This window comes from Silene latifolia, chromosome Y (genome assembly GCF_048544455.1).
Source record: "Silene latifolia isolate original U9 population chromosome Y, ASM4854445v1, whole genome shotgun sequence".
Classification (NCBI taxonomy): Eukaryota; Viridiplantae; Streptophyta; class Magnoliopsida; order Caryophyllales; family Caryophyllaceae; genus Silene; species Silene latifolia.
Window position 1 is genome coordinate 330837759 of NC_133538.1, and position 15357 is coordinate 330853115.

General features: G+C 32.5%; 1 protein-coding gene across 1 annotated transcript; it reads left to right on the top strand.

Annotated features, from left to right (window-relative positions):
• The first annotated feature begins 2228 nt into the window (after window positions 1–2228).
• Window positions 2229–4945, top strand: LOC141631396 (protein FAR1-RELATED SEQUENCE 5-like). Its single transcript, XM_074444072.1, has 4 exons — window positions 2229–2978; window positions 3078–4031; window positions 4114–4413; window positions 4630–4945. The coding sequence occupies exons 1-4, from the start codon at window positions 2229–2231 to the stop codon at window positions 4648–4650; spliced, it is 2025 nt and encodes a 674-aa protein (XP_074300173.1). The 3' UTR covers window positions 4651–4945.
• Window positions 4946–15357: the final 10412 nt, after the last annotated feature.

Here is a 15357-nt window from a genome sequence, read left to right on the forward strand (position 1 = left end):
AATAGAAACAGGAAATAAAAACAGGAAAAACACTACAATGACAGGAAGAGTAACGCTGCAATGCCGCCATAGGACCTGTATAACAGTGGAATAACAGAAATACTGAAAAGTAAAGAAAACACAAACAAACATAAAACCCTAGAAAGGACAGAAAACAATTAAAACATGAGAAATAACTTGACAACAAACTAAGCGCAAGAATAACAACAGAATAACACAAAAAGTATGGTGCGTAGAGATCAACAATAGTAAAATACTCAACACAACTCTTCAACTAGAACATGCAAATCACTTCAAAACAATAGAAAACTGCAGAAACGACTAGAACATGCAAATCACTTCAGGAAAAATCAGAAATTCAAAATGCAGGATAATATTACAATGAAGGAACTGCAGAAACGTAATAACGACATTAAAGTACTCGAGTAACTAAACCTAGCAATAATTAAACTGAAAAACAGAAGTGAAAGCATAGAAAAGCGTGAAATAAAACTGAATAACAGAATAGAAGAGGAAAATGCCTTGAAATTACCTTCAATCGGAAGATAGATGTTGAATGCCGAAGAGAAAAGAGGCGAAAATATAAGGGAGATGAACGGTTGCAGAATAATAGAAGAAGAATAACACCAGAATAATAGAAGAGAGATGAACGGTTGCAGTAAAAATGATTATAAACGATTGCAGTAATATTAATTAGAGAGAGAAACAGTTAGGAGATTAGTAAATGACGGAAGAAGAGAGAGAGAGAAAAAAAAAGAGAAAGTAAACTAAATAACAATGCTTTTATATGACAACTAAGATTAGTCTTGGTCATTCATCTCTAATGTAATCGAATGGCTGAGATTTTCCAAACTCACAACTCACCATAAGAACCAAAACTCCCAAATCCCAACTCTCTCTCTCTCTCTCTCTCTCTCTATATATATATATATATATATATATATATATATATATATATATATATATATATATATATATATATATATATATATAGAATTAGGATCATATGAGTATAACTCATATATTTAGGGATTGAGGATCAATCTAAGCCATCTAAAGTAATAGATCCTACGTCTTATATTTAACATATAGAATTAAGGGTAGTTTGGTAATTTCGTTTCTTTGTATATATACCCCCCCGCTTCCCTAATTTTCGTCGCTTTTACCATTGCCTAATTTAAATCATTAATTTCTTTCTCTCTCTAAATTCATCTTCCTCGACATCCATGGATTCCTTCTTTCTCGCTTTATTTCTTCCGCGATTCATTGATTACTATTTCTTCTTTCTTTCTCATTGTTATCGTTGATTAATATTTCTTCTTTCTTTCGACATTCGTTGCTTCGCTATGTCGTACATCTTTCTCGCTTCGATTTTCCTTAATTTGTTAATTTCACTTTATTTTGTTGTTATTGTTGTTTTTTCAACATATTCGCTACTTTTATTATGAATTCATGTTTAGATTTACAATTTTCAGCTTTATTTTTATGTAATTGTTGTTTTTGTTCTGAGATATTTGAATTTCTCTTCTTCTTCCTGCTTTTGTGTTCGATTTTATGTTTAATTTCCTCATATGCGACTTTATTTCTATTTTACTTGTTGTTTTTCCTACATATATTTGGATTTGCTAGTGTTGTTAATTCGTTCTTCTGAATTTGTCTATATTTTTACTTTTCTTACGGTTTTATTGGTGTCTTGAATGAAATTTCAAGTTTGATATTGTTTTTGCTACCTATCTTTTCCCTTTTCTCTTGATTTTGCCGTCATTGTAACTTATTGTTTACTTTACATCTGTTTTATTTGTTGTAATGCATTATCGAACTATCTTCGTTTGCAGACCTTGAATCTGCTTTCACAATATTACAATAATAACAGTTGTTCAATATAATATCACACCAGATTCAATACAATATCACAACTATTACAATACGAAATTTAGTCCCCCTCTTTGTTTGCTTATTACCTTTATGTTTTGAATTGCTTCTTATATTGCATTCTTTTTCGATCTTTGATAGTTGTGTACCTTCTTCTGGATTCATCTCTCACGATACTAGTGTGTCTCAAATTACTTCTATTCCACGCATTGAAAGTCCTCCCCCACCTACGTCTCACGATAATCATTTTCTTGAGATTACTTCTACTCCCCGCATTGAACAACCTCCTGTTTCTTTTCATGAACATCAACTGTTTTTGGAATCCACACCTGGTGGTACTGAATTGTGGTCAAGAAATGTTGCAATTCAAGTATAAACCTCAACTTGGTCGATTTTTTGCAAAATTGGAAGACGCTATCGCTTTTATAATGTCTATGCAGAAGCATGTGGTTTTGAACCTAGGAAGTCCTCTCAAAAAAAAAAATGCTGATGGTGCCATCTTTTATAAACTTGTTGTCTGTAATCGTGAAGGGTTTAGAGATGGTAAGAAAAGGAAAGCTATTGTTCATGATAGTGTAGTGGAGCAACCACTTATAAAGCCGTTTGATATTAAGAACAATAAACTAACTAGGATTGGTTGTGATGCTATGATTGAATTTCGCCTTATCAAGGATGTTTATGTTGTAACTCAGTTTCGTGAATGGCATAATCATCGACTTTGTTCGCTCACAAATCAAGAATTTCAAAGAAAAAAGAGACACCTTCATCTTTTTCATAAGAAGGCAATTATTGATCATTCAAAAGTTAATTTAGGTCCTACATCGGCATATAGATATTCTAAGGAACATGCAGATGGTTATGAGAATGTTGGTGCTCAATTGATTGATTTTAAGAACTTTGGAAGGGATATCAAGTGTTTCATAGGAGATAAAGATGCTCAATTGTTTATCGATAATTTCGAGAACCTCCGTCAAACCAATCCAGGGTTCTACTTTGCTTATGAAGTAGATTCTTTCAAATGTTTGGTTCGTGTGTTTTGGTGTGATGCACAGCACGTCGAAATTACTCTTCCTTTGGTGATTTGGTCGAGTTTGATCCAACTTACGGTACAAATAAATATTCTATGATTTTCACTCCTTTTCTTTGGGGTGGACCACCACAAAAGGTCTGTGACTTTTGCTTTCTTTGCATTGTTGTTTCATGAGGATGACGATTCATTTAAGTGGGTTTTTGAGAAGTTCTTAGACGCTATGGGTCAGCGCGAGCCGCAATGTATAATCACTGACCAATGCCCAGGAATAAAGAAGGCTGTACCCAAAGTTTTCAAGAAGGCTAAGCATAGATATTGCATGTGGCATATTATGCAAAAGGTCCCTGACAAGATTGGAATTACAATATCCAAGGAGACTGATTTTGTGAGTCGTTTGAATTCTGTTGTTTGGGACTCTGACTTGGAACCTGCAGAATTTGAACAAAAGTGGTCTGACTTAATTGCTGAACATAACTTGCAAGCAAATTCATGGTTGTCATACATGTACAAAAAAAGAAGGAGATGGATCCCGGCTTATTATCGTGATATTCCTATGGGATGTCTTCTCCGAACAACTCAACGATCGGAGAGCCAGAATAGCTTTTTCAAGCGTTTTGAAAATATACATGGTACACTTGTTGAGTTTTGGATGCGTTTTCAAAGCGCCATGGATCAACAACGCCATACTCAAAAGCAACATGATCGAGACAGTGATTATACTTTGCCCCAATTAGCTACGTCTCTCCACTTGGAAGCTCATGCGTCCAAGGTTTATACCCATGCTATTTTCAAAGATTTTCAACAAGAGGCTGCTGCCTCCATGTGTTCTCTTAGTGTTGGTGGCTTCACACCACCTGTTGACGGTACAGAGGTCGTTGTTGTTACTGACGCTAGAATGCAGAAGCGTTATCAAGTAGTGTTCAATTCCACAAGCACTGATGCAGAATGTTCTTGTAAGTTGTTTAATAGGAAGGGTATTATTTGCAGACACATTATTTGGGTTTTCTCTGGGAAACAAGTTAGGACTTTGCCTGATAAGTACATACTTATGCGCTGGACAAAGAATGCACAAAAAATCCCTCTATATGGTTCACATGGTGAGTTACTTGACGACTTTGATGCCACTGATGTAAGGAAGCTGGAGATGTGCAAATTATGGTCAGAGTTCTACTCAACTATCGGTTCTTTGAGAAACTATGCCTAACAATCAGATCACTGACCTTGCTGACACATTGAAGCAATTTCGGATCAAACTCAATCCACAAGCACAATCAATGACAAAAGAGCAGGAGTTGGAAATGCTTCTTGGATGTAGTTCCTCAACTGAGGTGAGGATTCTACCGCCTCGTCAGGCAAAGAACAAGGGTAGTGGGAAGAGAATGATATCGACAAAGCAACAATGCATTGCCAAAGCAGAGAAGCCAAAAAGGCTTTGCAAAAATTGCAAACAATTGGCTAACCATGATAAGCGTAACTGCCCTCATCCTTTTGTTCCTGACATCGAGAATCAGGTATGCTACCTAAATAAATATATTCTATTTACATTAATTCTGTCAGTAAGATGCCATACGATTTCTGTTTATGAGTTTTATTTTTGGAATTGTATACTTTTGATATTGAGCGCTGACGACTACTCCCTGTCCTGTTTATGATCTTATTTCCAAAAACTGTATCAACTGTGCTTGTTCATTTGCTGACAACTACTTGTTCTATTTTGCATTTTTCAGGGGAGTTCAGATGATGATTGACTTGTATACTGATTCATGTTCATCAAGGCCATCCAAAACATTTTTTGTGTCGTCGTCTCTTGGTTGGAGGATTCTTTGTTGATGAAGCTCAATATATATAGTTGGAGGATTTTTTGTTGAAGAAGCTCAATATATATAGGATATACATGTCATAGTTTCATTACTATTATAGCAATTACACTCCATACGTTAGGATTTACTTAGTGATATAAGTGTGATATTTCATTGTTAGACATCTGATATTTCATAGTAAGACAGGTGCTATTTTCTTCCATAGTGCTTTGAAACAGTATTATCAGATATCTGATATTTTACCGTACATGTCGTGATATTGCATTGTCAGGTGTGTGGTATTTCTTAAATAAAGATTCCAAAATGTATTATCAGAAGTCTGATGTTTCAATGTCCATGTTCTGAACTTGCAGATTAAAATGACTGTGGTGGACATATTGTGATATTTCATAGTTAGAACTATGATATTGCATTTGAGTATAATGTGATATCACAATATACCGAATACAATATCACACTTGGATCAAATAAACACAACACGTCTGACAATAATTTCATTATTCTTTACAATATCACAGTCTGTTCAATACAATACCGCACAATATTCAATTCAAAATTTTACTTTTTGGGGAATAATTATTATCCTCGCAGTTTGTACAATATCACATGATATCGAATACAATATCATACATGTCTAAAATAAATATCACAAGTGTGAATAATTATTATCCTGACATTTTACGTCCATACAATATCACAAGTTAGGGAATACAATATCATACTTTTCTTAATATCATACAGTATTCTTTACAATATCACAACGTATTCAATACAATACCACATAATTAGACGTGTCATGTGATACAATATTTCAACTTATTCAATACAATATCAGCTGTTTTCATTACAATATCACGGTTTCTAATAAGGAGGTTTCTGAGAAAAGGTATTCAATACAATACCACATAATTAGACGCATCATGTTATACAAAATTTCAACTTATTCAATACAATATCAATTTGTTCTTCTACATAATATCACGGTTTCTAAAAAGAGATTTCTCGAGTCAAGGGTGACTATTTCTCAGTCATTTTGAATGCTGTAAAAGTACCAATTTCACCTACTGTTCGATTTAAAGTTTAAATACCAAGAATTACAAAATACAATCTCACAATGCATTCATTCCAATATCACACCTGTAAGATAACTTGATTGCTCAACAAATAGCTGCATGAACCCTTTTAAAATAGCACATTAACACTAATTTGATATATCTTCATTACAAAACCTTATCAAACGATCTAGATTGTACCATTTTTGTCTACCTATTACAAATCAATCATCAATGCATTCATTCCTAAGTCAGATTACACACTTTCTATTTTCCTACATTGGTGCCTCGTCCTCGACCTCTACCTCGACCTCTTGTTCTTGAATATTGTGCAACTGTTTTGATCCTCTGACCACCACTTGTGTTTTGCCCATTGACAGTACCACTGCAATCCCAAATATGTGCACTGATTAAAATATCTCCATATTCAAATAAAACAGCAACGAATATCTTTACAAAGTAATGACATTATTATATCCGATTAGCCATTTTTAAATTTTCTTTAATTTACCTTTTAGGCGAACTACGAAGAACAGGCATTTCAGTATTCACCGGCTTTTGCACATCTTCAGCCTTGCCTCCTTTTACAGGTTTTTTGTTCATTGATGCATCTCTTTTCAGTTTCAGTTCAGGCGAGACTTCTTCCTTTATTGCTGTGAACTCTGCTACTCTTTGAATGAGTTGATCCCTAATTCCATTTATGTCAGCCAAGAGTAATGCTGCTGCCATTTGTGCCCAATAGTATCTGCGGCCAACCTTTCCATCAAGATCTGCTTCAAATACTTCTCCCTCATACCTTATCATGTGCGACATTAGAAAAGTGCTTATTCATTGTTCTTTAGTTCCGGTTTTTGCCATTTGAAGCTTACGTTAACAATGTTAAATCCTATTATTTCTTGACTTTCGGCCTTTTCTTTGCTTCCAGATAGTCACTCATGCATGCAGCCTGACACATTTCAAGACAACCATCGGATTAAACCCACATATATTATCCAACAATTTCTCAGATTTCCATTATCAACTAAAGCATTCAACTTACCACAACATCTGCCAGTTTGTAAACACTTGTATCTTCCCATTTATCATAGGATGTATTGTCTAGGACTTCAACCTTTTCTTTGTTAAAGTTTATACAAACACAAAAGTAATGGTCTTCAAATAGCATTGGCACGAAAACAATCTCAGCTGTCAAGTTGCATGTACCGTTGTTTGCGGTAATAAAAGTATCCCAAGCTTCAAAAATCCTCATTTTATGAGTTTCATCCTGACTTTCATCACCTCCTTGTTGATATAATGCGTGAACAAAGATCCTGTTTGCAAAATAGTTGTTAATCAATAACAACACATATTCATTGTAATAATATTAAATTTACAATATTTTAAAATCAAATATCTAAACTACTTGTAAATAATATTGCATACCATGTGACGAAGTCAAAAAACGATAAAGTTGTTGTCTTTGTGGTCCTTGTACTCAATGTCATTCAAAGTAGTGTGCCCAACATTCAATCATTTTGCTCGTGACATTCACGGTCTGTTGTATTGATAGTATATCTTCTCCGAGGAGTTTTGCTTCTTAGCCGTAGACAAAGAACACATTCACTACAAGCAATTGTAGTGGATGAGCATTAGTTGAAATATTCTTTCCATATGCTACTAAATAAATGATGGACATCATTTAAAATAGTTGAGGATATCATAATAGTTTTCAATCTTACTCTATAGAGAATGTGTGGTCGTCCAATAAGCAGTAGTCAAGTACTTCTTTTCTTACTTTCAACAAGCTTGCTAAAAGTGCTTGATTGTTCCTCATAAATTTGGATACAACCAAAGATATCACCACTTTGCCACGATTGTATGTGCACCCAAGACCATCTGAATTTCCTTTTCTACGGCTACCCAAGACACTAGTATTGCAATCATTGTCATCCGGTATTTTCAACCCTAAAGAACAGTTCGGGTGATGCGGTTTTTAGTACCAAATAAAATTATGTTGTTTAAGAAAAAAATGAGCGCTTAAGTAAAAGTAAGTAACCTTTGATTTTTGACTTTGGTGTACAAACTTTCTTCAGACTGTCTGCTTTTTCTTTTTCTTCCTCTTCTCTTTTCAGCCTCCTTTTTTCCAACAGGATTGGTTCCAACGATTCCTTTAATGTGTTGAAGTTTGTTACAGTATCCATTGTTTCCGACCTCGTATGGTTATAATCACTGAAAACCAATGCTGCTGCTATCTCAGCTCGATATAATTTCCTCTTCATTACATCATTCAACTCACAATCAAATATTTCCCCATTGTAAAACATCATGTGCAAAAAGATCATAAATACCCCACGATCTAAGTTAAAATCCTTTGATTGCCACTTGAATTTCTTATTAACTAAGGGAAACATTTGCACTTTTTCTCCTTGCTTTAAACCTTTGTTTGCACATGTAACTTCCAAATGTCTTTGCCTATACGATTTTGATAACAATTAAGAATCTCATTAATGTAAAGAAAATTCCTCCAATTTAATAAAACACATCAATTGTAGTTTTGCAAGAAAGTTTGAGTTTAAGACTTACACCAACTCAAAAAGGTAAAAAAACTCAATCTTGAAGTTGTCATAGAGCCTATTGTCTAAGTAGTCCACTTGTCTCGTTTTGAAAGTTGATGCATATGCGAGAAATAATGTTCGCTTATCAAAGAAAGGAGGAACACCTAATAAAGTTTGCATGAAAAATTCTTATCGTTTAATCGGTAAATAAATGGCATAACACAAACAATTTTGACAATGCTAGTGTCTTACCAGATCTGAATTTAAGTTTAGTGGTCACTGCCTGCAAACATTTTGCCATATATCCCATGCTCCACTATTTCTTGATAAGTGCTTTTGTCTTCTCAAATTCTTCTCCATTTAGCATTAAGATTTGTTCTAGAGGTGTCTGTAACATTGCAATCACACAATAGGTTCCTTTCAATATTAATCAATATTACAATAACAACTCATCATACAAGATCAATAACACAAACTCTTCAATACAATATCATACTAACGGATTTAAATTACAATATCACAAATATTGCATTACAATATCACAAATATTGCATTACAATATCACAATATCACAAATATTTCATCAAGAAAAAATTGACTTAAATTACAATATCACAAATATTGCATTACAATATCACAAATATTGAATTACAATATCACATATTCTTGAATCAATTTTTATCGATTATGGTTTAAATTTCTTTTGCAGTCCTGAATTAAATGTTTGTGCTTTAAATTACAATATCACAAATATTGCATTACAATATCACAAATATTGCATTACAATATCACAATATCACAAATATTTCACTGAAGAACAAATTGACTTAAATTACAATATCACAAATATTGCATTACAATATCACAAATATTGAATTACAATATCACATATTCTTGAAACAATTTTTATCAGTTATGGTTTAAATTTCTTTTGCAAAATCTGAATTAAATGTTTGTGATTTAAATTACAATATCACAAATATTGCATTACAATATCACAAATATTGCATTACAATATCACAATATCACAAATATTTCATCAAGAACAAATTGACTTAAATTACAATATCACAAACATTGCATTACAATATCACATATTCTTGAAACAATCTTCATCAGTCATGGTTTAAATTTCTTTTGCGTTTGTGAATTAAATTTTTCACCCAATAATACACAGTTTTCAATAAAATATCACCCTTTTAAGAATTAGAACTTACGGCATGTGCAAGCCCAAAGAAAATCCTTTTTGGTACTGGTGCTTCTTCTTCCTTTATTGACAACTCATTCATCAAAATTGACCACGATTCAATCACAGACGACTCAATCTTCACATCAGGCAATAATGATTCTATATCGGATCTTGAAATTACATGGTAAGTCCCATATGTTGCAAGTGTTTCTCTGTCATACATTATCAACCAAATTAAAGATCAATTTACTAATATGCTTAATATAGCAGTAAGCCTTTTAAATTTTAAAATGTTTGAAAATGGACTTACGATTTCTCAATTGTATGATCATGAATGAAACAATAATCCATGACCTCTTTCCGTTTCTTCAAAACCGATTCAAACAACTGTCTATTTCCCAAGAAGAATTCCGATGACGAGTCTCATTTGCTTATCCGGTTGTCCACATTGTTCTAATAAACCTAAGTTCGAGATACCAACAATGCACATTCTGGTATAGTATTTGAGTGGAGCAAATAGTCACTAAGTAAACTCCTTGACTCAGTGGTTCCTCCTTTTTGAACATTTGTTGTTTTGCTTTTTTCATTTTTGTCACTTGCCTCGTGCGACTCTTCTCTCCGGAATATACGACTTCCTCACTAATTTCTTGATTTGTTCATTCACATCAGCTAATATCTCATCCAAATTAGGGCACTTTGTTCATATCCCCATAAATCATGTCATCAATGATCACTTGAGAATCCGTTTGGAGGTCTTTATCAGTACAACCACCGTAGGACTTGTCCAATTCTTTATACTGAGCTTTCAACATATCAGTCCATACGTCGAATGATGGCATCCCTTGTGAATAATCATACATTTCTTTTGCCCTCATTACCAAACCGTCGATAAAGCTATGGTAGAATGGATCTTTCATAAAAGGTAGTGTTTGATGAATTTGGTGCCAAATTGATCTTTTTCGATTGTATTTTCTTCTACCTTATCATCATTGCCATCAACAGTTTTGTCACCAGTCTCTTCTACAGTATCTTCCTTGGGAGGACATTCAGCTGCTTCGGTTTTATCACTACCCAGTTCATCTGATTTTGTATCATTTCCAACAGGTCCAGCTATCTTTGAGTTGAACTCTTTCATATTATCAGTGTATCTTTTGTAAAACAATGTCAATCCTCGTCATTCTCAAAAAAATTTCATGAATTTCCTAGCATTTTTAAAAATCATAATACAATATCAATGTCACATCTATCAATTAATATTGTAATACTAGTAATACTAATAAGGTTTAAGAATATCAGAAAATTATCTCAAAAGGTAACACAGTTATAAAGTTTGTCTTACATCTAATGCTCTTCCTCTTATTTCTTCGTCACTTTGTATCCCAGGAGGCAATTTGATCAACATGTATCCCTTTGGTATTTCAGTTTCAGTCTGAGGTTGAGTTTGAGGTCGCTGATCTTCTTGATAACCTGGCTGCTCACAGATAGGGTAAACAATTTGAGAAGGGACAGCATTCCCCAATGCACCTGTCGCCAACTCACTTTTAGCTCTTTTTGTCAACTCCTTATGATCCCAGTGTCGAATAAGTGGTAGGCTATGGGCTAACACATCTCCTTTAAAATTCACCCTATGGAAATAGCATATCATTAATACAAGTATGCATCCAGTAATAGTACTTGTCTTTTTGGTCCCCTCCTTAAAATTACCAACAGCCTCTACCAACTGCTCAAAAACATACAAACTCCAAATCACTATTTTTTATGTTTGGCACATCTTCAACAGCCCTAAGCAGTTTGAAATCCAGTGTGTAATTTGTTGTAGGTGCCAAGAAAATAGACATGCTATATAAAACAAACAACTTCTTGAAATCATCACCCGACTCATTGCAGCTTATTAATCTATCATGCACAATGTTCAACTTAATAGGGTCTCGCTTTACTCTCTAATCCAAATTTTCTTCGCCATTCAACTTTCAATTCGTCATCGGCGGTCACTTTGCAATGACCAAATCATAGTTTTCTCGCACCCTAGCACCAACCCTAGGAAGCAGGAATACATCATGCACATCAGCTTTGCTTAACAAAAACTCGATTTTTTTCGCCCTAAACATGTAGCTGGTAGGCTTGAAAGCTTTTATAAGCAATTCCACAATCCCTCTAGGAATCTCCTTAATAAGTTTTAAATGCAACAAGCCTCCAAAACCAATTTCTTCCACTGCCTTCTTTTGCTCATCATTAAGCTCACAAATAAGCTCAAACAGCTTGTTTGGCCTACATTTTGTTACAAATTTGTGCTCACTTTCATGTCGACCAGTTCCTTTTCTATTTTGCTCAATCACGTCCATAATTTCTAAACCATCCTCATTTTCTTTTTGCACAATCATTTTGTTATGATCAGAGGCATCTCCTGTCACCACATTTGGAGCTCCCTTTGTTGGTTTGTTTTTTTTTTGTGGAGTTTTTTTGGGACTTAGTATCGTTCATAGCTTTTCTCTTTTTGCAAGGTTTTTCCGTTGGAGTTTACGTGAGTGCCGGCGTGTTCATGACTTGTATTTCTTCAAAAAACGAGACAATTTACGTCGAAGATACAAAACATTTTTTTCAGATAACACAAAAAATTCAATACAACATGAATTTTTTTGCATGTCTACAAATACAATATCACAATATATCGAATACAATATCACAACATATCCATTACAATTTCACAACTAGTTTTATATTTCATCCAAGACATTATACAATATCGATCGTACAATATCACAAAATAGTTGCAATATCACAACATTTACAATACAATATCACAACTAGTTATAGTATTACACAAGATAACTAATAAAATCTCACATCATTTACAATACAATATCACAAGATTTACAATACATTATACAATATCAGATTATAATATAATACGTTTTTCTCGTGTTCTTCATCTATTATATGTGATGTTACATACAAACGCAAATTAAATGAATTTGAGAATTTTAGCGAAAGCGATAAGACACACAAACACGATCAATAATATGAAAGTAGATGAAAAATAATCGATTTTATCAATTAGTTCATGCGAAAAATTTTGCATGATAATGTTAAAACAATTGCACAACATTTTCTGAAACCCTAGAATGAACATTTTCGTATTTTACCCAAATTATATGCATGTCTATGTTCTAAAAACATCCGACCAAAGATTCAGAGCAAATATATTGATTACTTAAACCAATTGATCAATTATTTCTAAAAATATACCTAAAATGGGAAATCGGAAAAATTTAGATCAAAAATTGTACGAATTCAAAGAAAAATGCGATGATATGCGTGATGATTCGTATTCCTTCGTAATCTTGATTGATTCAACAATTTATCAGTATTTTCTTCGATTTTTTTTTCGATTTTTAGAGAGAGAAAGTTGAAGTAGAATATGAAAAATGAATCGTCTAATTTTTGTGTTTGATTTTTTGCGCGTTTTTTTTTTTTGTTGTTTGATTTTTTAAGTGGTATTGTATTGAATAAAGTGTGTTATTTCATCCCGTCCTCAATCCTCAAATATTTAGCCGTCCTCACCGGATCCCGCCTCTATATATATATATATATATATATATATATATATATATATATATATATAAACTTCATATTGGTTTTATTTTCCTAAAAAAAGGTATTTTATTAATCAAACACTCTTTTATTCTTATGTCAATATTATGTTAACGGGAATTATTTGTTGGTCATCCGTCATACATAAAAACTTAGACATGAACGATGTACTATATGTCTATATTCCATATTATTGTGAAATTTATCACACATTATTTTAATATCCGTGCAACGCACGGGAAAGAAAACTAGTAAGCAGATAATTCAAGCTAGATTATAATAATTTGGAAAAAATACATAATTAGAGAAACAAAATTAAGAAGAAAAATATAATAATTGAGGAAAACATGGAGCAAGGAAGGGTTATATATACACATTTAGATAATAGTTTTTTCTTAGTGTTCTTATCCTCATAGAATTTTAATTTATAAACAACTCAAATACATATTAACAACCAATGTATGTGTAGTGTAGGACTGTAGGTAAATACTAAAGGGGATTATTTTTCAAAATATGTTAATTGTTAATTATTTTTAGGTAGTTCGTAAAAATTAGAGTCTCCGTAATCGCTCAAAAAAAGTTTCATTTATTAATATAAATAGATATTTTTAGGTAGTTCTTAAAAATTGGACTCTCCGTAATTGCTCGAAAAAAAGCTTCCTTTATTAATATAGACTAGATTTAATGCCCGTGCGATGCACGGGCCTATTTGTAATGCTCTGTCATGTATAATGTAATATATCCAAAAAGTGTTTTCCTGATCGTACCTATATGCTACTTTGTCTTAGTTATGAGATTAATTTTCTAATAAACTAATAGCAAAATTATTATTTTATTATGTTTTATTTTTAACTTAAAAAGTTTAGTAAGATAATGTACCGATATTATTTGAATTATTCATATCCTATGATTTTTTTTTCTGGCTTATTTGTTGTACTCGTAATTAGTTTGCTCCTTATTATTTTTGAGGTAAAATTCTCTCCATTTTCTAAAACGAAATTAATGTCCATTTCAAACATGTACGAAGTTTGTATGTATTTATAAAACTTTAAAAAGTTTCCTTGATAAATTACGTTAAATAGAGGTGTACTCAACTACTCATGCAACTATCATCAATATCACAACTGCTTTTTTGGCCCTCTTTGGACAAATACTGAAACAAACAAACCCACCCCATCATTGAAATCAAATTAAAACTTGTGTTTTAATAAGTATGAAATTGTGTAAGACTTTAAATATGAAAATAAGTTAGATAACAATCACAATAAGGAATAGAGAATGCAAATATAATAAAACGAACACCATCATTTACATATGGTATAAATAATAAATATTTCGTATTAAATTTGTAAACGCAACAAAGAAAAAGGAAGATACATCGGATGTACTACCTCCAATTTTTTTGTTTTTTGAATGTATTTTTTTTGAGCTTATTACCTCAAACTTTATTTCTTTTTGAGCATATGTATATTTTTTTGAGCATATTAAAGTTTATAAGTTAGATTTTAATATTTTTTCGGTCAAAACTCAAATTTAACTAAACTTATAGTAATGTTTTTGAGTTTTATTGTAATTTTTTATAGGTTAATGTTTAAGTGAATAAACTCAGAAACTTCATAGTAAAACTCAGAAACTTTAAAATAAAACTCAAATACTTTATTAGAATGCTCATAAACTATAGAATTGGAGGTAGTAGATCAGATGTATAATCCTCTGACTGAACGCAACACGCTCTTTAAAAATTCATGTACATATATATCAATCCAAACGATGTCAATATATACATGAGTCAAAATTCGCATAGATGTACAGTGAATGAATTAAATTACATTGGGCAAATTTTACATATGAGAATATAAGGTTCTCAAAATTTACCGAAAGCAAAGTTTGTACAAATGTATTGTTGTCACTTGTCTCTGGCCTAACAATTTGCTGCTAATTTAAGTGAAGAATTTAATGTAGCAGCTTGCCACTTACTATTCTTCAAGTAAACTGTAAACGCCTCTCATGGGCACATAAATTTCTACACTTTGTCTGCGATATCAGCACTTCACTGCTACTTCATATTCTACTGCCTATATGACATTCACAACTCAAAATACTTGCTACCTTTTCCTAGATATATACTATAGTCCATAGAAATAAACATAGTCACAGCCATATATTTCTTTACCCTTTGTATTCAGGTTGATTTTCGTGTTGTTTAGTGGGGTCTGGCCTTTACTAACTTCGCATGTTTATATAGATATTAGTACAACTTAAACTAACA